Below are 24,996 nucleotides of genomic sequence, written 5' to 3' on the forward strand. Positions count from 1 at the left end.
TACAATAAAAACCTTGGTTGAATCTATCTCAGTGTATTTTTTAAGGGCTATAGACACAATAGCCTTGCTTGGCACTTACATGGGTGTTTATCATTTAACCCAGGTCTTCTAGCTTTTACAGCAACCTCACCTCCCTACTCACTTAGGTTGTACACTTAGGCCTTTAATTGAAAGAATAATTAAGACCACAAAAATGTCACTTGGTGGTGACAGTGCATGCCTTTAATGCTAGGACTCAGGAAGCAGAGGCAGGCAAGTCTCTGAGATCAAGGTCAGCCAGGTTTACAGAGTGAGTTCAAGGGCAGCCAGGACTTCACAGAGACCCTGAACCAACCAACAAACCAACATAAAAAAAGACTGTAAGTGGATTACTGAGGCATCTGACCCAGGGAGAGAAAAAACCTAATCAATTGCAGTGGTAATTAAATGCTTCACCTAATATTAAAAAAGATTAGCACTGTGCATCTATTCAAATATATTATGCTCTATTTAGTCTGGCTCTAAAATACTCTTCATGCAAAACATTAAATTTCAGAAACACTCATACTTGTGTGGTATCAGACAGTGTACTAAGACCTCTCAACGGTCACAATCTTTGTTTTTGGAGAAAATAGCCAAAGAGCTCTACTGAGTGATACGGTTTCATATATATATATATATATATATATATATATATATATATATATATATATATATATATAGTATTTTTAAAGGCTTGTAAATATACTTTAAAGTCCTACTTGCAGTTACCAATATTGCTGTGAAAACATAGTGATAAGACTATCAAAAGGCCAGCATATTTTTGGTACTTGATTAAAGAAGTCAGAGAATACATGATTTACTATGAATAAACATTCATAGTAATAGGGTCTCAGTGCAGTCCACACTGGCCCTGAGCTCGTGACGCCTTTCTTCTGCCTCTACCTCCAGTGCACCTTGGTTATATATTTCAACTCAAGGACTTTTCTTCCCTTGCAATTTTCAAAGTCTTTTTTATGGCTTCCATCTAGTTTGTTTCTCACTGGATAATTAGTTCTACTGAAACAGAGAACTTTTTGTCCGCTAAAATCCCAGTAAAACTTTCTAGACATTGGCCCGGAGTGCGAGCGGAACCAAGATGAGAGAGCACAGCTCTGGCCTCGAGCAGCGAAGTGTCACAGCACCCACTCACCGCAAAGTCTCACAGCACACACCCACCGCGAAGTCTCACAGCACACCCACCGCGAAGTCTCACAGCACACCCACCGCGAAGTCTCACAGCACACACCGTGAAGTGTCACAGCACACACCCACCGCGAAGTGTCACAGCACACACCCACCGTGAAGTGTCACAGCACACACCCACCGTGAAGTCTCACAGCACACACCCACCGTGAAGTCTCACAGCACACACCCACCGTGAAGTCTCACAGCACACACCGCGAAGTCTCACAGCGCACACCCACCGTGAAGTCTCACAGCGCACACTCACCGCGAAGTCTCACAGCGCACACTCACCGCGAAGTCTCACAGCGCACACCCACCGCGAAGTCTCACAGTGCACACCGTGAAGTGTCACGGCACACCCACCGCGAAGTGTCACGGCACACCCACCGCGAAGTGTCACGGCACACCCACCGCGAAGTGTCACGGCACACCCACCGCGAAGTGTCACGGCACACCCACCACGAAGTGTCACGGCACACCCACCACGAAGTGTCACAGCACACCCACCGCGAAGTGTCACAGCACACCCACCGCGAAGTGTCACAGCGCACACCGCGAAGTGTCACAGCGCACACCCACCGCGAAGTCTCACAGCACCCACCCACCGCGAAGTCTCACAGCACACACCGCGAAGTCTCACAGCACACACCCACCGCACTCAAGGTTCCCGTGCTGCAGCTGCAGAGGGGTCTACTCCCATGGCGCACGCAGATGGTGGCTTAGGAGAACAGTAGAATTAATAACTGTGTCTTGGAGAAGCAGCACAAAGGTAAGTCACGAAGAGTAAGAGTTTCAGAGGGAAATTAACACTGGTTATATAAAATGAGCAGCTCATGTCCGGCATCTACAGCACATCATTTGCCATTCATTTAAAGACGGCAGAAACTGTCTTGACAAACAGGACCAGACATGCCAAACATCCCACCATTGTGTTGGATCCCCCACCCCCAGCTCTTCATTACTGTGTGTGCTCATGTTTGTGTGTTCATACATGTGGGAGTGTATAGAGACCAGAGAGAGACATGGGGATGTCTTCCTCACTCCCCTTAATCCTTTCTGAGTCAGTGTCTCAGTGATCCTGGAGTTCATCCTTCAGGCTTGACTGTCCTGCAGGTCCCACCCCTCAGCTCAGCACTGCCATTACAGCTATAAACTGCCATGGACAGCTTTGGCGCTGGCCCTGGGTACAGCAAGCGCTTTACCACTGAGCATCTTCCCAGTCCTTTGTTATTATTACTGCAATAAACTTATTATACTTAATTAATTCCTTTACTGAATAGACAATCAGGATGCTTTCAGCTAGTTGATAGTACAGATAGATTTAGTAATTTGGAAAGACCCCAGTACCCGCTCTTCTTGGGAACAGCAGTGTGTCAGCACGGGAGTGAGCAGAGGGAGACGAGGGAAACCGAAACAGCGTCTCTTCATGACCCATCCAGTTACAGGAATACGAGCTTCTAAAGCTTTTTTATACTTTCTGGTTCCTAGCACAACAGATGTCATTTTTTTTGTAACTAGCAGGCTGTGTTCTAGTTCACTAATGGATGCAAAAATGGAACTGGCCATGCTGGGTTCTGTAAGTAGCTTATTTTTCATATGTGTTACTATTTTTTAATGTCAGGACATAATTTCTTCTGGTCTTATACCTATCATAGCAATATGTTATCTATTATTTTTATTTATAATCAGAATAATTTTATTCCCACTTTGATTAGGACTACTTATGACCATCTTGGAAAATATGCATCAATGGATTACACATATATGCATATAGCACACAGAACTATGAAGTTTGTCATTTATATTCCTGATCCACAAACTGAAGGATACTTTCTAATGCAAATTTAAAATATGCATATTGTTTGGGGGAAAGCCCTATATATCCCAATGTAAATAATTTAGCCTGATATTAACTAATATTCATATGGGAGCCTGGAAATATTCCTATGAATCCAGCTGGTTCTTTGTTCTGAGTCACAAACTTATCAGGAATATTCTACTTACATTTCTCCGAGAACATTTCCCTCTTGGTGTCAATGTATGTGTAGACCAAGCTGACAAAATCTTTCCTTCCTTAGGCAGCCTTAAGTTCAATTCACCTCACTTTACTCGGGAATACAGATGAACCTGGTTCTGGATGCCAGTGAACCAATCTCTTCAAACGGATCTTCACTCCATTTGAGCAGATGTTTGCTGTGTTAAGTAAATCACCTAAAATCTCCACATTCTCCTATTGTCAACGGCCATGGTTATGGTCCCATGAACCTCTACCATCAAACATCGCAGGCTCTTGTCAATGCTAACAGTTGCTCTCCACAACCAGATGGTAAGGCCCTACTGCAGCAGCAGACAGTCAGCACTTAGAGAAGTCAGCAAACATGGAGAGGTTTTGTGCATACTGGGCAATCATCAACATCACAGATGCAAACCCTGGGACCTGTACCACCCACTTGCCTGCTGTTGCAATAGCAGCAGCACAAATGAAGATAACTAAGCCCTTTGAGAAAGCACCCATGGCTGACTGACACTGCTCAAGTGGCTTAGAATCTGAGGCATAGAGAGGTCACACGCTGTGATTCTGCTAATACTAACAGACCAGTGCCCTACTCAATCGTTATCAGAGAAGCTTCTTCTCTTAGTAGATGGAAATTCAGAGGTCCACAATGGAACAGTATGCGGAGAACAAGCAACTCTGGAGTACTAGGTCCTAAACAGGACATCTTATCAAACCCATTCCCTCAAGGATCAGGGATCTATGCTCAAGAAGAGGCAGAACGGGGGGTTGGGGATTTAGCTCAGTGGTAGAGCGCTTGCCTAGGAAGCACAAGAAGAGGCAGAACGGCTGCAAGAGTCAGAGGAAATGGATGACACCAAGGAGAAAGGGTCAAGCCAGACAGGGTACCACTCCTAACCAAGAAGCTATTTACAACTGATACCCTCTGGCAGAAGGAAGACCAGTTTTCTCTAATGTATGGCAATGGGTTTACTAACCTTACTTCAGAGTAACATGCCCAGTGATAGCGGCTGACACAAATCAACTCCATGGTGGTTGTTTTTTGTGGGCTTTTAGTTTTGTTTTGGAATTGTCTTCTTACTATATTTGGGGGAAGAACATAGAGCTGTGTAGTTAGGGAAGTGGGGGAGACCTGGAAGGAGTTGCAAGATGAAAAAAAAAAAAACAAAAAAAACAAAAACAAAAACAAAAAAACCATGATCAAGGCATACTACATGAAAAAATTTTATTGTTGAGAATTGTCTTGGCTATCCTGGATTTTTTGTTTTTCCATATAAAATTGAGAATTGCTCTTTCCGTGTCTGTGAAGAATTGTGTTGGAATTTTGATGGAGATTGCATTGAATCTGTAGATTGCTTTAGGTAAGACGGCCATTTTCACTCTGTTAATCCTGTTGATCCATGAGCATGGGAGATCTTTTAATCTTCTGAGGTTTTTGATTTCTTTCTTCAGAGACTTGAAGTTCTTGTCATACAGATCTTTCATGTGCTTGGTTAAAGTCACACCGAGGTATTTTATATTATTTGTGACTATTGTAAAGGGTGTCATTTCCCTAATTTCTTTCTCAGCCTGTTTATCCTTTGAGTAGAGGAAAGCTACTGATTTGTTTGCGTTAATTTTATACCCAGCAACTTTGGGTTTATCAGGTTTAGTAGTTCTCTGGTGGAACTTCTGGGGTCACTTAAGTATACTATCATATCATCTGCACATAGTGATATTTTGACTTCTTCCTTTCCAATTTGTATCCCTTTGACCTCCTTTTGTTGTCTAATTGCTCTGTTAGGATTTCAATAAGTAGGGAGAGAGTGGGCAGCCTTGTCTAGTCCCTGATTTTAGTGGGAATTCTTCCAGTTTCTCTCCATTTAATGTTAGCTACTGGTTTGCTATATGTTGCTTTTACTATGTTCAGGTATGGGCCTTGAATTCCTGATCTTTCCAGGACTTTTATCATGAAGGAGTACTGAATTCTGTCAAATGCATTCTCAGCATCTAATAAGATAATCATGTGGTTTTTTTTCCTTGAGTTTATTTACACAGTAATTATGTTCATGGATTTCCTTATATTGAGCCATCCCTGCATGCCTGGGATGAAGCCTACTTGATCATGGTGAATGATCGTTTTCATGTGTTCTTGGATTTAGTTTGTGAGAATTTTATTGAGCAGTTTTGCATCGATACTCATAAGGGAAATTGGTCTGAAGTTCTCTTCCTTTGTTGAGTCTTTGTGTGGTTTAGGTATAAGTGTAATTGTGGCTTCACAGAAGGAATTTGGTAGTGATCCATCTGTTTCAATTTTGTGGAATAGTTTGGATAATATTGGTATGAGGTCTTCTTTGAAGGTCTGATCGAATTCTGCACTAAACCCATCTGGTCCTGGGCTCTTTTTGGTTGGGAGAATTTTAATAACTGTTTCAATTTCTTTAGGAGTTATGGGATTGCTTAGATGATCCTGGTTTAACTTTGGTACCACATATTTGTCTAGAAAATTGTCCATTTCCTCCAGATTTTCCAGTTTAGTTGTATAAAGGCTTTTGTAGTAGGATCTGATGATTTTTTGAATTTCGTCAGATTCTGTTGTTATGCCTCCCTTTTCATTTCTGATTTTGTTAATTTGGACACACTCTCTGTGCCCTCTGGTTAGTCTGGCTAAGGGTTTATCTATCTTGTTGATTTTCTCAAAGACACAGTTTTTGGTTTGTTGATTCTTTCTATGGTCCTTTTTGTTTCTACTTGGCTGATTTCAGCTCTGAGTTTGATTTATTTCCTGTCTTCTACTCCTCCTGGGTATATTTGCTTCTTTTTGTTCTAGAGCTTTTAGGTGTGCTGTCAAGCTGCTGATATATGCTCTCTCCTGTTTCTTTCTGCAGGCACTCAGAGCTATGAGTTTTCCTCTTAGCACTAGGAGCATGTTGGATGACTAGTCCAGACAAGTCAGCTCCAGGTTCAGTAAAAAACCTCACCTTCAAAGACAGGGGGCGGGGCGGGGGCTAGAGAGCAGGCTTAGCATTTAACTGGACTCAGTTTGATTGGGAGCACCACATGGATGCTCGCATGGATGGAACTCCAGTTCCAGGGGGCCTGATGCCATCTTTTGTCTTTTGTAGCACTGTATACATGTGATGCACAACCGTTCATGCAGGCAGAAGACCAATCACAGAGAACGCATATTTCAAACTGTTTTGTGTATATGGGTACTTTGTCTGTAGGTATGTCTGCTTACCATAGGCCTGCCTGGTGTCCTTAGAGGCCAGAAGAGGTTATCAATTGCCTGGGACTGGAGTTACAGAAAATTGTGACCTGCTACTAGGTGCTGGGAATCAAATCTGGGTTCTCTGGAAGAGCAGTGCTTAACCACTGAGCATCTCTTCCCCCCTCCTCCAATTAAATTAATTAAAAAACAAAGGTATTGAGCCTTAGAGATGCTTTTCTATTGATGTCTGACATGCAACACACAGACAATACAATCCTTAGGGGAAGACTACACATTGTCCTTTTCACAGTGCATTTTCATGTGTACCACAGCCCAAAGTATAGACTTGCATGTTACCTGGGCCTTCAAACTTTCCCAGGGTCTTGCTTAGTAAAATCATTTTCATGATTTTAGTTGAGTTTACAAAAATTAAGTTTTTTTGTCTCAAATTCAAAATGTCTCCGCATATCAATGTAATGTGACTTCAGTGTTGAAGGGAACTTACTTCACAAGAGAATTTTACTAGGAATTGAGCAGGAAAAGACACTAAAATGTTAGTGTGTTTTTTCTTCATTTTTCTCATGTCTTAGTAATGTTGAGCTTTCAGCGACTCTCTAGTACTTAGTGTGGACCTTAATCTAATTCTTCTATTACAGAAAAGCAAGAAACCAAATGACTTACTTCACAACATCTGTCCTTTTGCATTGTGAAAAAATTAAGTCCTTGATATATTTGTGAGTGTCTATTTCCTTATATTTTTAGTGCCTTTGTTTTCTGTGTGTTTCCCAGGTTACCCTTCTTTTAGATTTCAAATTAGATCTTCAGCAATGTTTGGTCTTAGTAACCTATCTCAAGGAGCATTCTGGCCTCTGAGGACTGACAGCAGCCTTTTGTGGATACGGTTGTGGAGTCCCTGGTCTCTACGTTCTCAGGATACTGAGAACTTACTCTTTCTGTCATTCAAAATCTGCAGGATCAACTCTTCTGTTTTGTTCATCTTGGGCCTTTATTTCACCCAGCTGATTTTCCTCCAGTCTCTGTATTTCTTTTCATATTGATAAAGGGGAAAACACTGGCTGAAGGAACAGTTCCCCCTAAGTGAGAGTGCTGTCAGCAGTAGCTGGGACAATCTCTCACCTGGTCTTCAGGCTGACACTGCTCCCTGGGCAGTCTGGTTGGATTTTAGACTCTGAGGGAACAATGCTTCACAACTGAAGCACCTGGTTCCTTTGTTCTGCATAAAATTAAAACGAGCATTTTAAAGAATCATGTAAGCTGGGAGTAGTGCTGTACACCTTCAATCCCAACACTGGAGGGGCAGAGGCAGAGGCAGGAGGATCTTCGCTAGTTCAAGGCCATCCTGGTTTACAAAGCAAGTTCTAGGACAGGAGTTCTAGGCTCTGTTACACAGAAAAATCCCATCTCAGGAAACAAAAACAAAAACAAAAGAATCCCATAAATATAACTTATGCTACCCAGACAAGGAATTAAACGTTGGAAGAACATTGGCTTCATTTTAGAAAACAAATCTTGATATGTTTCACATCAGGTTGAGAACTGTAGCCTAAAAAGAAAAAGTGTCTGTCCATCTGTCTATCTGTCTCTGTCTCTCTGTCTGTCTCTGTCTCTCTCCAACAGCATCCTGTATTCCAGGCTGGTATCCTTCTACCTCTTGGATGCTGGGATTACAAGGATGCAGCACAACTGCTTTATACAGTGTGCAGTGTTAAGAATTCAGCCCAGGCCTCGTGCATTCAAGGGAAGCACCCCACACGTTTAACCACACCCCAGTCCTTCTGTAGTCTCTTAAGTTTGTATTTCTAAACCTCAATTCTCCAAACAAATATTAAGTGTTTTGATTTACCATATAGGAGGAAAGATGTCATGTCTATTTGGAAAGAAGCTTATCAGATGCAACTGACTTTCTTTTCACTTTACTTCTGCCCTAATAGGTTCTGGGGACAGAATTACCATTAGGTGTTTCCTGGTAAGAAGGAAAAGGATGTGATCACAGCTGGAAAATATGCTTACAAGTAATACCTACATTAGAAATAAACTGCTTCCTGGTTTGATGGTGAAAGTCAAGTACAGCTCTTATCAAATATCCCCAAGGACTGTGGCATTCTACACTTATCCCTCAATTACTCATCACCCCACTCCTTTTTGTCAAAGTGTGACATAGAAATTAAGTCTATAAAAATAGTATTGTTAATTCTCTGAAAATAGAACAAATATCACTATAAAAGTTTTGACATCACTAAAGAAAATGGACAAAAAAAAATCACACAGGGTCAGATATTCTATTATGAATACATAAATCACAGGAAGGTCCTTTTACCATGACAAAGAAGGACATTTTTCTTTGGATGGTATGAAGCTGATGAACTTGAGTTCATTAAATGCATTATTATAATGGTCTTTTAAGGGTTCTGTCGAGGGTATGCCTATAGAGTTTCAGACACTCAGTCATCGCGCACTGCTGTAATGATGTCATGGACTTGCCCTAAGGACCTATGCTATACTCAGCTGCAGCGATCCAGAGAGCACAGAAGCTAGGACTAGAACACTGCCCCATTTATGTGTAGTAAGCAAACCAAGATCTAAGACGTGTTACTCCTTCTAAGTTACGAGGGGCATACACAAACGTGCTGCAGCATGCTGCCGGGGTCTGAGGACAACGGAAGAGAACTAGTTTGTTCCTTACACCCTCTGGGGAGGTCAAGGTTGGGCCATAAGTGTCTTCGCCTGCTGAACCATTTCACAAGACTGAGAACAGTTTCCGTTCTGCTTTCTTTTGTGAAGAGGGTCTCACTATGCAGCCCTGGCTCATCAATAACCGGCTACAAATGTATTTAGTACCTAAATAATGCAAATCTGCAACCCCAGATAATTTAGGCATTCACTCTTTGTTCTCTCCTGACAACTTCCTATCTATTTTCCACTGACAATTATTACACTTAGAATTACAAATTCTCAGGCCTTTGGCCTAGGCTGATGTATTGTCAATCTATATAGAATATATGATAAAATGTAAACTGATTTGAAATACTGATTTAAAAAAGAACTAAAGAAATATTGTTTAAGGCATTGGTAAGAGCAACCTGATCTTTATATAAGAGAATTTAAAAGTTGCAATTCAATATGTCTGTAAAGAATAGCATCCATGTTAAAACAGATGAGACAACATGGAGAATACAGTCACGGGATTTCTGACATTTTAGTTACTAAGTTGCCACTGAGAGAACAGTATTAAGCTGTGTGCAATGATGCCTACTTAGCCTTCCATGCCTAGATTTCTCCATCCTCCCTGATGCACTAGTGTTACAAAGCTAAGCCACAAGTGGACAGCAAGCACGGTGCTCACTGCCACCGAGCGTCCTCAAGCAGATGAGCCCAGGAATGCTGCTAACAGTCTTGCTTAATAAAATCAAGGACTCAGGGAAGAAATGGATTTCATCTTTTATAAATGGCCTAATCCTTTCTATATTAAATAAACTGAAACTATTAAAACATGCTACTTGGAAAGGAATAAGAATAGTATTTATATTTTTAACTTCACATGTTAAGAAATCTTTAATTCTAGCATATCAACAAAAATGCTTTTAAGATTTGTAAAATGTATTTTATGTGTCTGTGTGTTTTACCTGCACCTACCTATGTTTGCGTAGCATGTACATGTCTGTTGCTCAAGGAAGCTAGAAAGCAGGACTGGGTTCCCAGAAATAGGGGCCACACAAGGGTTTGAGCTTCCATTCAGGTATGGGGGATCAAACCCAGGCAGGGCCTCTGGAAGCCAGCCAGCCAGCCTCTAAACTGCTGAGTCAGCTCTCCAACCCCCTAATGCCTTTATAAGATATGTATGCATGAAGTGTAAATGCTCATGATCAAATATGCTGATATAATAGTCACTCTGAAAATATCATAAAGAACTTATTTCTATGGCTGTTATTATCCTAACTTTGCTTTGAAATTTTTAAGATCATGCTTCTATTTATGTTAATATCATAGAGCCTATTTCATAAAAAATCCTGATATATTCTGACTTAAATATTAGCTTATTTGGATCTCTTAATTGTTATAAATCCACAAGTATGCACCAGTACTTTATTTTTATATAGCTACTAAAATATAAAACTAAGGAAAATGGTCTCATCAATTATGACAATATTTTTGTCACAATAATAGAATTACTATTTTAACACTGAGAAATGATTCACAATCCTAGACATTTTGTGTACTGTATACTTCATGAAAACATCCACCCCCACTCCCCACCTCCACCCCCCACCCTGTGAGGGCTCACGATCTCACAATAGAGCCTAACAGCAGTTTATGGGACAGAGCATTTGTTTCGTTCAGCTGAAATGTATGGTGATTAAAGGCCAGATTTGATCTTACCACTCAAGGAAGACATGGAGAAAGCGAATAGTTCTTTTAACAATGACTGGCATTTTAAAATCTGTCCACTAAGCACATTTTCTCCTTAAATGAAAAGCCTGGAATATTATAAATATTACTTGGAATATTTATTGTTAATGAAACCTCTAGTCTGGTAATTAGTGAGTGTTGGACAGAAGGGAGTGGTGTAATACAGCACAAGTCTCCATTACCATAACTGTAATTCACAAGCACGGATAAGACTGAATTCTCATCACAACAAAAGGGTGTTATTTATGTAAAGTACCATCAGACAGAATTCCGAACTGGTAGAAAGGATTTTTGCATTTAAAATGACAATGAGTAAGAACAGGAAACAGACAAGGTGTGGTAGTGCACACCTTTAATCTCAGGGTGGGAGGCAGAGGCAGGTGGATTATTTCTTTTGAGTCTGAACTAGAAAAGGCAGATATTGAGGAGTGGGGTACACAACTGAAGACCTATGCAAATTTAAGCACCATATACTTCTATCCAAGTAAGTAAGCTGTATTGTGCAGTGTTAGCACAAATGTCTGACACCAATACGGTACCAAACTGCCCCTGCTCCTCCCAGTGCAGAAGTTCATTTACTACGGGAGACCACTGTGCTGATTACACCGTTCATTATAAAGTAGGACCTTCACCAAAGGTGGGCTCAACTGGTGACATCACTAAATGTATGCTGTTTCTCTCAGAGACGTCTTCCTGGAGCATTCTCCCTCGTGGTGAAAACCACAGTGGTTTAACCGATGGTTTGCACAGGTTCCTTATCCTGGGCGTGGGTTGCTATAACAGTAAATGGTTTGCAGGATAGCTTTGAGCAGAACTGGCATTCGTGCACAGTGTTTTATGGAATAAACTGCATGTGAAATGCTACATATATAAAACTGGCTTCTTTTGCTCCGAGTTTATTAAGGGTGTGACATTCACAGGCTTAGCTATCTTCTAATTTTGCAACACTTAAAATGTATCTGTTACATGAATGGTATTTCTGAAGGAAAATCATGCTATGAAGTTTTCACATACAAATAGTTATGGGCAGTTAAATTAATCCTCCATTAAAATGCATTCTGAATTTTGACTAGTTGAAAATTGATAATGTTGAGCTTATCAGGGACCTCATGTAAATTAAAGAATAAAATCTGGATATTTCCATCAGTCTTCAGCAGCTCCAGAATCGCTATGCGATACTTCCTGATCATTTTTGCATCATTCCTTGATGCACTTTGATCAAGCAATAATTGAGGCACATTCACCATGTGGAAAATAAATATTCTGAAAAATCAATACATAGCTGATGAACACAGGAAATGGTATCAGTGGAAAATTAAAAAGGTTCTAGAAGATCTGTGCTATTCTAATTAAAACATGTTAAGTTCAGATAAAATAGCTTTTATCTAAAAAATCTGTCGCAGTACTTTGTTCTATGGAAGGGTTTTAACAAAACGCTGCTTTTCAAAGCTATGGTTTCTTGAAGAATCAAAATTAAAGAGTTCACAGCAATAATAGAACATGGCATATAAAACGTTCTACTTTTTAATCTTATTTTCTCATCAAAGACAGTGAATTTCAACTCGTAAATCCTGACTCCGTATTACCAGGAAGGATGGACGTGTAAAGGACTTCCAGGTTTTCCATAACAGACAGACGTGCGAATGAGTTAAATGTCAACACTGACTGCACACAGGAGAGGCAGTCATTGTTACCTGTTTGCTCATCATCTCCACTTGAACAATGCCTGACACACAGAGGGTGTTCAAAAACAGTGCTACAGCAGCTGAGACGGGGAAACATGGGAGAAGGGGTACTTAGGGCAACCCCCAAGTATGTGGCTTCTGAGGATGGATGGGTGTTGCTGTCGGTTAGAAAGGAAAGAACACAGTGGCATAAATGGGGGAGGAAGTTTCACTTGTGCACTTTAATTCCTGAGGGTTCACTGAGAAAATATAAATGGCACCATCCAGAGGCAGCTAAACTTAGTTCCCGAAGTTTAAGAGAGAAGTCTGGGATTGAAAGGAGCGTTTGCAGGTTCTTAACCTGTAAGCAGGAGATCACGTGATGAAGTGTGAGGAGCACGGCAGGAGGCTCCGTGTAGTAGAGTGGAGGGTCCAGTGAGTGAAAATCTGAGAACACCAACATGGCACAGGGGAAGGAAAGGAAGATGAGATTCGGAGTAAAGCGGTCTAGGAGCTGGGAGTGTGTCCCAGAAATCAAGACATTAGAAAACTAAACAAAAAAGGTCAGCATTTTCAAATTCCAGTTTGAAAAGACCAGAACTGAAATACTTCTCAAGGATCTAGCAGTAAAAGAACATTTGTGGTCTTACTAAAGAATAAATTCCAGCATAATATGACAGACTATTAAAAATAAATAAGGGGCTGGAGAGATGGCTCAGTGATGAACAGCACTGGCTGCTCTTCCAGAGGTCATGGGTTCAATTCCTGGGATGCGTGGAGAGTCACCACCATCTGTAACTCCATCCTAAGGGGATCTGATGCTAACTCTGACGTCACTGGGCACCAAGTACACATGTAGTGCCCACATATATGGTGCATATATACATGCAACCAAAGCCCCACATCCACACTTTTTAAATCCTCCCGCCACCTCTGCACACACACCTCAGCACGGCCTCCGCAGCAGGCTCCTGTGCTCCTTTCCTGATGATGGTTCATTCCTATAATGCTTTACCTGGAAGCCATGTATGTACATATGTGAGCACACATACTGGTTTAAAGAACATTGCTCATGACAGGGAATGTAAATTAGTTCAAGGATAAAGCACTTTCTTAGCATGTGTGAGGGTCTCACATGCTACTCAGCACCGCAAACCACACCAAATCAAACCCTAATACCAAATAACGCTGGTCACTTAATAAAAATCAGCTACAAGCTCTGGTTACTCATCTTAACCTCTCCAACCCGACACATAGTCTTTCTAAGCAGTGACAACTCAAAGCGCACCATCGACACACTGAGTTTCTCACCACGCTCCTGGTGACGCATACTTCTGAATTCTTTGTCACCAAAGAGAATACTGTAACAACTACTGTGTTCCCAGGAGTGTGACTGACTAATAAAGATGGCTGAGTATTTTAAGAAGATTTTTGAAGATGGGCTGGTAAGATGGCTCGGCTGCTATTACTAATGGTGCTTGTCACCAAGCCTAATGACTTGAGTGTCATCCCTGGGACCCGCATGGCTGAGGGAGAGAACCAACTCTAGCAAGTTCTCCTCCAACCTCCACATGATTTCGTGGACATATACACGTACTTCCACTCTTACTCATGCTGCCTCTCATAAAAAATGAATAAAATTTAAAAACTAAAAAAGCTTTTGCGCAGCAAATCTGAAATGACACAAAGTATAGTCTTCTGGAGCCGCTCTGCCTCAGCTTCAGCTCTAATAGCTGCTGGGGTAACTCACACCCAGGCACCACGTACACGCTGAAGGCTCCTCCCACTGATGCTGCTGACTGACATCTCAGATGTACAGTGCCAGTCTCATCGCTGGCCTTTCACCCCACTCTTCTGTTAGACAGCCACTCGTGTACATTTGTGTATACGTACACTATGCTCTCCAAGTCTTTCTTCCTTTTTGTCTCACTAGTGAGTCCTGGCTCGAATCCATGGAAGTCTACCTCCTGCCTCTGCCTCGAGCACTAGAACTAAAGGTGTGTGCTGCTATACCTCGGTGCTTAGCTTCCCAAAAACTTGCAGTTCTCTGTGGGTTTTGTTTGTTTTAACCTCGCAGGTAAGTCATGTCTTGCCCAGGTATTTAAATCTCTAGAAATGTGGTTCTCCAGTCAAGTTCACCTGGTCTATTATTTATGTCTCTGTCTCTGTCTCTCTCTCTTTTTCCTTTTTTCTTTTTTTCAGAGCTGGGGACCGAACCCAGGGCCTTGTGCCAAGTGCTCTACCACTGAGCTAAATCCCTTATGTCTCTGTTTTACTCACAATTCTTCCTTTCTCTATTTTTGTTATGTCATAGCAAATATGACTTGTTTTACATTATTTTCTAAAATAACAAAGTACTTTTAAAATGCATTTACTTATAGAATTATCATGTTCCATTAGCCTCTATAAGCATTCCAGTCTTTCAAGTGTCTCTGTGTGCATTTTATTGGCGACTCAACTTAGGGCTTCACGAATGCTACTTAACCAACTAAGTCTTACTCCAAACCCTTCATTTCTAGACCTACTGGGCTCTGTGGGCCAGACTGACCTTGGACCTAGTAATCCTTGTCTTCTAGCATGGCTGGAGCACAGGCCATCGCCAAGGCTTTCCGTGTGGCATCAGAACCCTCCAGTGCCTGTTCTCATCGATGAACTCAGAATTCTAGTTCTTGCATTTGGTGTTCACTTATCCTGACTGTTCTCTCATATCTCCAAGCAACCCTGGCAGTTGTTACCTTTCTTATTAGCGCATGGCAACGGGAAAGCAAGGAGAAGGTGAGCTAATCTTTGCCTGGTGAGCAGCTGCAGCACTGAGAAGAAGCTGGTCTGCCCGCTAGCAGATCTCACACTCCCAGCTGTTCCCACAGACTAACTCACAGTCCTTGGACATGACAGACTCTCCCAGGGTCAGTCTTGTTTACTGAGCAGGACCTATGTACTTACAATATTAAATTTACATTTATCACTAGAGGGAGAAGAGATAAAAGTTGCCACTTTTATAATTTTACCTTTAATTTAGCTCCATTAACATCACTTCTGTCAGATACTGATTGATACCAATCCCTTATTAATGCTGTTTCCTCTTTATTTGCCTCATGTTCCTCCTGTAATTAACCAGTCTCTGAAACAGGTGAAAGCCCTGGAAAACTTTCATAGAGTGAAAGTTCTACTTCCTAAATACAGCAAGAGAACTGTTGTAAGTGCACCTGAAACTTCCCAAAGTCATGTGATTCCAATTACAGATTAGAGAACTATATAACACCTTTCATCTTAAGAATTACTATACGAGACACACACACACATGCACATGCACCCCAAGCTGGTGAAATGGCTCAACCAGTAAAGGTGCTTCCTGCCAAGCTTGAAGAGCTGAGTTCAATCCCTGGACCCACATGGTGGGAGAGAGCTGACTTCTGCAAGCTGTCCTCTGACTCCACATTCACGCCATGGCATGCCTGCCCTGTTCCCCACTGCACATACTGAATAAATAAATGTCTAAAATATTATTTTATCAACAACCTGACTCTTACATGTGCCATTTACTTTGACTGAGTTGTATGTAAAATTTTCCAGGACAGTAAATCACCCATGACAATTGTGCTTAACTTTTTAGTGTTGTTTATTTTCTATCTATAAAGCTGGACATAACTTTCAAGCCATTTTTTTTCTGGACGGTGATGTAGGATCTCCCTTTTCTGTCCCATACACTAAATCTGCTCAAGAACAAGATCTGAGTAGGTCAGTACAACCTTGGCCTTGCTGACTGTGCACTCTCACTGCAGCTCAGCAAATTCCCCTTGCAGTGCCTCTGGGTCCTGAGCAAGTCTGTCCCCAAGATGAAGTGAGGATGTGTTCTTGCTTCAGAAACACAAGATGCTTTTATGCTCTCTGATTTTAATTTATTAGTGTTTTATGTACATTGGTGTTTTGCCTGCATGAATGTGTTTGTGAGGGTGTCAGATCCCCTGGACCAGGAGTTACAGACAGTTGTGAGCTTCCAGGTGGGTGCTGGGAACTGAACCTGGGTCTTCTGGAAGAATAGCCAGTGCTTAACTCCTGAGCAATCTCCAGCCCTTACTCACTCTATCTAACGGGGTCACAAACACACTCATTTCCCCTATGGATTTTACCTGGATTAATTTTCTAACACAAATAAGTTTCCCAGTTTTAGGATTCCTACAGATTAGACAAGTTAATGAATTTTTTCTTTATTAATTAAAAAATAAACTGGTTCTCCAGCATTCTCTGATTATTACACAAGTGCCTGAAATTATCACTATACACCCGTGGATTTAAATCTGTATCATAACTTCTAACCTTGCAGTTAATTATCTTACTAGATAGGACATTTACGCCATTGTCAACCATTGGAAAACTGCTTCAAGTTGTCTCTTATGGTCTTTAAAAAAAGACCTTCCATTAGTCTTTGATAACTTCCCTAAATCTGAAGGAAAAGGATTTTCCAAACTCATGTACATGCTTCAGACAGGGAATGGTCGTTCTCTTAGAAAGTCTTAATGTTTTTGTAGTGGAAAACACTTCACGATCACGTGGGAACTACAAATCACTGCTATTATCTTGCTCATTGCTTTAGGGTTTTAATCGAGCAAGGGCATTTCAATAGTGTGTCTGTATGTGTGAGTGCAGATGCCTCTGGGGGCCAGAGACATCAGATCCTTCTTGGAGCTGTAGTTACAGGTGCTTTGAACCACCTGACATGGGTGCTGGGAACTGAACTCCGATCCTCTGCTAGAGCAATAGGTGCTCTTAATACATTGGTATATATTTTAAACTTTCTTTGAAAATAATTACAAACTCAAAAAATGTTAAACATTGAACTTGCTAAACATATCTTTAACCAGACTTCGTACTGTTGCGGTTATATGGCCCTGCCTCATATCTGCTTCTTGTTTTGTTTTCCTTTGGTATCCACCCATTTACTCTTTTTTTTTTAAGATTTATTTATTTATTTAATGTATATGAGTACACTGTAGCTGTCTTCAGACACACCAGATCTCATTACAGATGGTCGTGAGCCACCATGTGGTTGCTGGTTACTAAACTCAGGACCTCGGGAAGAGCAGTCGGAGCTCTTAACCACTGAGCCATCTCTCCAGCCTCATTCACTCTACTCTTATGGTTTAGTATAGGCTGGAGTAATTTCAGACACTAGAACCTTATATTAATATATACTTTAGTGAGTAATTCATAAGAATATATCTCAATATTTTAAAACTCAGGCTGAAGACATGGTTTAGGCATTAAGAGCACATAGTCTTCCGGAGAACTTCAGTGTGGTTCCCAGCAGCTATGTTGGACACCTCACAACTGCCTGTGGCCCCAGCTCCTACTGATCAGATCCCTCTTCTGGCATCTACAGGCAGTGACGCACACATACCCTGCCCCACACATACACAGTAAAAATATAAGATGAACGTTCTCCTTCTGTGACATGCACCAACACCCTGAGTTACTGGTTACATGTTAAACGACCTAATGGCGTTCCTCACATCCACTTCCCCTTCAGAAGAGGTTCTCGCCTACAACAGGTTTGCCCTTTAATTACCTCTTTAAAATCCAGAAATAGTTCTGCTATTTTTGCTGGCCTCTCTTAACACTTTAATTCCTTTTAAAAAATGGGGGGGCTGGGGATTTAGCTCAGTGGTAGAGCGCTTACCTAGGAAACGCAAGGCCCTGGGTTCGGTCCCCAGCTCCGAAAAAAAAAAAAAAAGAACCAAAAAAAAAAAAATGGGGCTGGAGAAATGGCTCAGCAGATAGGGGTACTGGCTGCTCTTCCTAGAGGATCCGGGTTCAAATCCTAGCACCCACAAGGCAGTTCACAAGTGTTTGTAACTCCAAGATCTGACATTCTCACACAAACATACATGCAGGTTAAACACTGATGCACATAAAAGTGAATTTAAAACACAGTCTGGCTGAGTCAGAGTACAGTGTCCTCAGAAGTCAGTAGAGGGCACTGAGTCTATGGGACTGGAGTTACAGACAGTGGTAAGCTGCGGTGGGTGCTGGAAATTAAACCTGGGTCTTCTGCAGGAGCAGCCCCCACTCTTCACTGCTGAGCCACCTATCCAGCTCCATATATTGTCAATCCTTAATAATCCATGGCACTAAACTGGCTTTCTCTTAAAAAGCATGCCATACCCTTCATTGTAATCCAGCTGTGATGGAGACTAGGTTGCTGATGCTGTCCAGGCATTGCATCTGGGGCACACGCTGTCACGTGTCCCCACTTTGATGCTCTTCACTGCGTCTATGCCACAACCCAGTCAAGATCTCATGTGACTGCTCTGCTGTATGGCTCATATGAGCTTCCCCCTTCTCTTCATGATTATACAGGTTAGGCATTCCTCTAACTTGAAGAATGGCAGACTTAACAACTAAGCACTTCCAAATACAATTACCAAGAGAAATCATAAGCAGATATTAAACTCCAGTTAATGAAATGCATGCTCTGGTACTTAGGGATGTCTGTAAATTATTATGAACTGGGAAAATATATGATGTGTGCTAGGCACAGTAGTACATGCCTTTAATCCCAGCTTGGGAGGTACGGGCAGATGGTATCTGAGTTTGAAGTCAGCCTGGTCTATATATTGAATTTCTGAAGGCCAGTCAAGGCCAGAAGTGATGGATGATAGATAATATGACAATATAAAGGAATTAAGTAAAAGTTAACGATGGAAGATATAGTTGATGTGTATAGGGCATTTGCTATGCAATTCTTTGAAAATGAATAATTTGAGCATTTTCCACAATGAGCATTGAGACTCTGGGCTAAGACTGTCTTCTCAGTTGGTGCGATGTATCCTTGATGATATCAGGCCTTGGGGCCTGTGGTCACAGTGCATGGGGTGGCGGTGGGGTAGAAAAAGTGGAAACACAAGTTCAAGGCCAGTTCTGACTACATAGTGAAGTCCTGAAGCCTGCCCATTTTTTTCTGCTACATGAAATTCTGTCCAAAAAGAAAACAAAATTGAAAATTTTAAAAACACACTGCAATGCAAGAAAATATTCTACAATGAAGGCAAGTAGTAAAGTGTGGTAATGTGCCCTATCCAAGTTTTCAACATGTGTCCCCAATACTGCTCATGGGAAGCAGAAAACATGTAGGTGACTGACGACAGGTGACTCTGGTGATGACCAACCCAAGGTCAAGATTCATGTGACCATGAGGTGCAGCTCAGTTAGACTGTTTGTCCTGGTCTATGAGGTCCTGGGCTCAATTCCTAGTACTGCAGGGAACAAAGAGGGGTTTCTCTTCTCTCCATGTTTTGACTGTGAGCTTTTAATGGCTGGATCACCTCTCCAACCTTCCCCCTACATGGGGCTCCAGAACTTAAAACCCGGGTGCCAGGTGTGGCAGCGGGGACTTTACCCACTTGCTGAGATGAGAGAGGAGTGGGCAAATACTTGGTTTGTATGTGTGTGTCTTCATGAATATGGTATGCACATGTGTGTGCACATTTGCATGTCTGGGATGCACTTATATGGTAATGTACACACATGTATGTGCCAGGAGCTGACATTGAGCATCTTCCCTCGTTACTCCTCACCCTGCAAACTGAGTGTGTGACAACCTGGCCAGTCTAGCTGGGCGCCATACCTCAGGGATCTCGTCTCTCCATCTTCCAAACACTGGGATTATGTCCGGTCCACAACGCTCTCCTGGAGTGTAGGAGCTAGAGACCCAAACTCAGGTCCTCAAGCCTGAGTAACAGGCACTTCACACACTGAGAAACCATTTTCTAAGAACTCCGCCCAAAACAGTACTTTTTTTTTTTACAGTAGTTTATATGAAAGTGAATACATGCAGATTGTATTTATGTTTTAAATTAATAAATACCTTAGGTATATCTTTTAAATATGTATCCTTTGTAGTTTATTTATTCAAGCAAACCACAAGACATTTTTCTTATTTTAAATTTCTTTTTTTAGAAAAGATTTATTATGTACAGTGTTCTGCTTGCATATATGCCTGCAGGCCAGAAGAGGGCGCCAGATCCCATTACAGATGGCTGTGAGCCACCATGTGACTGCTGGGAATTGAACTCAGGACCTCTGGAAGAGCAGTCAGAGCTCTCAACCTCTGAGCCATCTTTCCAATCCCCTTATTTTAAAATCCTTAAAAGAGTAAATGCAAATGTACTTCTATTTTGTTACATATAGTACATAAAGGAAATTGTTATGTTGTTAGGAAAATCCAACACAAGAGTTAGTGTCCATTGTGGGTGAGGCCCTATAGTCAGCCAAGTTCTTGGAGATGTGTATTAGTGCATGTGCAGCAAAAATGCGACCCACCAGGACATTTAAGAAAAGCAAACCAAGGCTGTGAGGGCAGGGAAAGTGAGGGTAGATCTCAGAGGAACCAAGGTATCTGAGGTGAGCGTGTGTGGTGGTTTTTTGGTTTGGTATGGTTTTTCAAGACAGTAGCTCTCTATGTATCCCAAAGCTGTCCCAGAACTTGCTTTGTAGACCAGGCTGGCCTTGAACTCACAGAGATCTCCCTGCTTCTGCCTCCCAACTGCCCAACACCGCCCTGCCAAGATGTGTTTTTTAAAAATGTATTTTGAAACTACAGTACATATCACATACCATACTCCTTTAAAAATATTCATTTACTTTTATTCTATGTGTATGAGTATGCTAAAGCCTAGGTAAATGTTAAGACCTAGGTGACAGTTAACTGGCTAGCCTGCTATTATCATCTCATATGTTTCTGCTGTTACTAGGAAACTTTCTAATGCCAAGATTGATTACATTTTCTGTTATGTTATGCTATGTTATGTTATGTATGCCCTTGGAAACCAACACAATGAAAGTCAATAGAACTGTTCTGTATAGTCACCAACAATAAGCCTGGACCCAAACTAACCACCCAGCGGCACTTCCTGCACCTGTGCATTAACTTTTATGGTCTAAGATGTCGCTGGGATAGACCCCAACATAAGAGAAAACCTGTACCAACGTGAGAAATGATGTGGAATAAGACTTCCATTTTGAGTAGTGGTCTAGAAAATTTAAGTTCCCTCCCTGGGAGCTGACCTCTTACTCGGCAGAAAGAGACATGTATGTAGGTAACTGACATCCTGGTTGGCAAGTTAAAACGTGCATATTAGACAGGTCCCGTCCTGGTAGACAAGTTAGGACATGAATGTTAGACAAGGCAAGTCCCCTGTCACAGTAGAGTACCACAACCAATGGGAGCAGGATGAAGGTATAACAAAGACATGTTCCTAAGGAAGTCCTTTATCCCTAAATCCTAACTGGTCAAGTAACTTGGCAGAGATGTTTCTGTAGATTTTGGGCTTAAAAACTCTGTAGGATCTTAACTCGGGGTCATGGTTCAATTCCCAAATCTAGACCATGACTGGCCCTGGTTGGCCAGTCCTGGGGCGTATGCTCAATAAATATCCCTGTCTGAGACTGGTGTATGTATGGTTTGTGAGGCAATTCCTGGATCCCCAACAAGTGTTTCACCTGAATGTATTTAAATGTACCATGTATGTGCTTGGTGCCCATGGAAGCCATAACAGGATGCTGGTTTTCCTCAAACTAGAGTTGTAATTGGTTGGGAATAGCCATGTGGTATTGGGTACAGAACCTGGGGCCTCTGTAAGAGCAGCCAGTGCTCTTAACTGATGACACACACACACATGCACACACACACACACACACACACACACACACACACACACACACACGCACGCACGCACGCACGCTCACGCACACGTGAGTTTACTATCCTTATTGCTTTTGTCTCCTTGCAAACGCTTTAGTTTGCTGGATGCTTAAACTGCACTTCCCTTTGAGCATCTTCTCTTCTACAGATCACGTCATTTACAAGTCACTTAGGGAGGTCTCTATGGTTCACGCTCACTGCTGGTCTTTATTCCAAGGCGCAGTCATCATGCTAGCCACAGTCTGGCAGCACTTCTTGACCAATGAGTACATTTGTAATACTTTGTCCAAGATGATCAATTCCATACTCAAAGTACATTCTTTTAGTTGGCCTTTCCACATGAAGAATAAAAAATAAAAATTTTCCTTCTTAAAAACTATTTTTAAACTATTACTTCCTGCACATGCCTAAAAGTAAGTATACTTTTTCTTTTCTTTTTTGCTTTTGTTTGTTTTGTTTTTTGGTTTTTTGTTTTGAGATAGCCCTGGCAGTCCTGAAACTCACTTTGTAGACCAGGCTGGCCTTCAACTCAGAGATCCTCCTGCCTCTGCCTCTTATTATACTGGGATTTAAGGTGTGTGCCACCACTACCAGGCTGCACATTGGTATTTAATTCCTTGTATTGAATTTAATATATAAAAGCCACATGTTTACTTAATTACAGGAATTCAAACTTTATGGAGATATGGCCATTTGTCATATTTGGTTTTCTTTTTTCATTACTTTTGCCTGAAATACAACGAATTCTTCCAATTTGAGCTCAGAAAACAAGGGAAAATGTTTTCTGACATTTTCATAATGTCTGTGAGCCCTGTTTGCCGATGTTCTCTAACTCTTTTGTGGGGCTAGAGCTTATTAGCTCAGTAGGAAGTGTTTTTTTTTAAGAAGTACAGGGCCCGGGGCTGGGGATTTAGCTCAGTGGTAGAGCGCTTACCCAGGAAGCACAAGGCCCTGGGTTCGGTCCCCAGCTCCGAAAGAACCAAAAAAAAAGAAGTACAGGGCCCTAAGTCCTGTCTCCAGCTCACAAAAGTTGTTTTGGATAGCTCTTTTTTAAAAATTATGTTTGTAGTGAAGCATGTCTCCTAGCACTCAGGAGACAGAGGTAGGCAGATCTATGAGTTCAAGGACAGTCAGAAATAAAAAATAAGACTCTGTTTCAAAACAAACAAAAAACCCCATAAAAGTAATATTAATAAAACTTACATTTGTAAAGAAATGGATTATTAGAGCTCGATCACCCAATTTACAAAAGCACGAACTGTAACGACGATTTACTAATGCCAAGAAAGGACATAAAATGTATTTATTGTTGGTAGCTAAGTGATCCCACGTAGAAGACAGGATGACAGCAGAGATGTAAATGAGCGCACACGGCCAGAGGGTCTCAGTAAGGCTGATGAGTGCAGTAGCAAAAGCAGGTTAGCAACTCAGTAGCATTGTAATGGAAACAGGATGACCGCACTGTGACTGTACTCACGCAGCACTCACAGCTGACTAGTACACATTAACCAATAAGCAGCTAGCTTATTGTAAGGTACACATCAGTGCAGAATGCTCTATAGAATACTGTGTCAAACTGAATATACGTCACACCTGTGATCCCAGCACGTAGTAGGAGGGGGCAGGAAATTTGCAAGTTTTAGGCTAGCCTGGCCTAACTGACAAAATCCAATCTCAAAACAGTAAGAAGACACAAACCTGTATAACTTTCGTCATCACCAGACAAAGGCACCTCTCTTTTTAGCAGCAACTCCAACTCCTCTGTCTCTGCCACATCCACTGGCCGTTCTCCATGCTTATTGGCTTGGAATGGATTCCCGCCATGACGAAGCAACAATTTCACTATCTGCAACATCAAGCAGTAAGAGAGAGGATACCGTCCTGTCATTTATTTCAAACCATTCTCATTTCCTTTGTTCGCTGTGTGAGAGTTTTGTTCTCATTTGGCTGTGTACCACGTGTTCACTGGTGCTCACAAAGGTCCACAGAGGGCATCGGATCCCCTGATACCTGCTGGAGTGACACATGGTTGTGAGCTGCCATACGGGTGCTTGGAACTGAGCCAGTCATCCAGAGAGCAGTATGTGGTCTTAACTGCTTGAGCCATCTCTCATGTCTCACAAGCCATTCTCTTGATAACACAATATCCATGTGAATGTTATTTCATCTACTCTATACCCATGATTTACAGTGTGTACTTAAAAATCATTATTATTATTCTCCACCAGTTCCATTTTCATTAAAGCTCATCCCATCTGATGACCTCATCTATTATAAAGAAATGTTCTACTTAAATTTTAAATGACAGTGGGAGTGGAACTGGATAGATGGGGTTGAGGAGCTGAAGAAAAGGTTTCACACCCTGGTCCACATAGAGAGTTCCAGGATAGCCAGGGGTACATAGAGAGGCCCTGTCTGAAAATACAGAAACAAAGAGTGATCCTTGATTCCGCTGAAAGCTATCTATGATCATCAGGAAGCAATCAAGGTAGGTAAAAAAGTTTGTAAAAACCTGTCACAAATTTCTAACATAAACAAGAGACATTTTACAAATAAGCTCAGATATAAATACTAACAATTAGTTGCACTAGCTTAAAACTTCTTATAACAGGCAACAAAGAAGGAGATAAGGAAAAATTACAAGCCAAAAAATAAGATCTCTAAACATAACTCGGTAAAGTAAGATAACAGCTGTAAATAAAGCACAAACCATTGTGTGTGGGCACAGAGGATGCCATGACAACGTCCTCCACCCTGACCAGGCCTTATCACTCAGACCTGCTCTCTCTCTTTC

The 24,996-nt window shown here is 41.6% G+C and overlaps 1 protein-coding gene across 7 annotated transcripts in view; it reads right to left on the minus strand.

Moving 5' to 3' along the window:
• The window catches only part of Ankrd12 (ankyrin repeat domain 12), a 104,751-nt gene that overhangs the window by 22,414 nt on the left and 57,341 nt on the right, over positions 1 to 24,996 (minus strand). For all 7 annotated transcript variants that reach the window (XR_015628700.1, XM_087566575.1, XM_087566578.1 and 4 more), the window contains 1 exon segment: positions 23,901 to 24,048. Coding sequence is in view for 6 of the 7 variants with exons in the window: in XM_087566575.1 (XP_087422701.1) it covers positions 23,901 to 24,048 (148 nt within the window). In the remaining variant the exon portion in view is untranslated.

The sequence above is a fragment of the Rattus norvegicus genome, chromosome 9, assembly GCF_021556685.1.
Source record: "Rattus norvegicus strain SHRSP/BbbUtx chromosome 9, alternate assembly SHRSP_T2T, whole genome shotgun sequence".
NCBI classification, from domain to species: domain Eukaryota; kingdom Metazoa; phylum Chordata; class Mammalia; order Rodentia; family Muridae; genus Rattus; species Rattus norvegicus.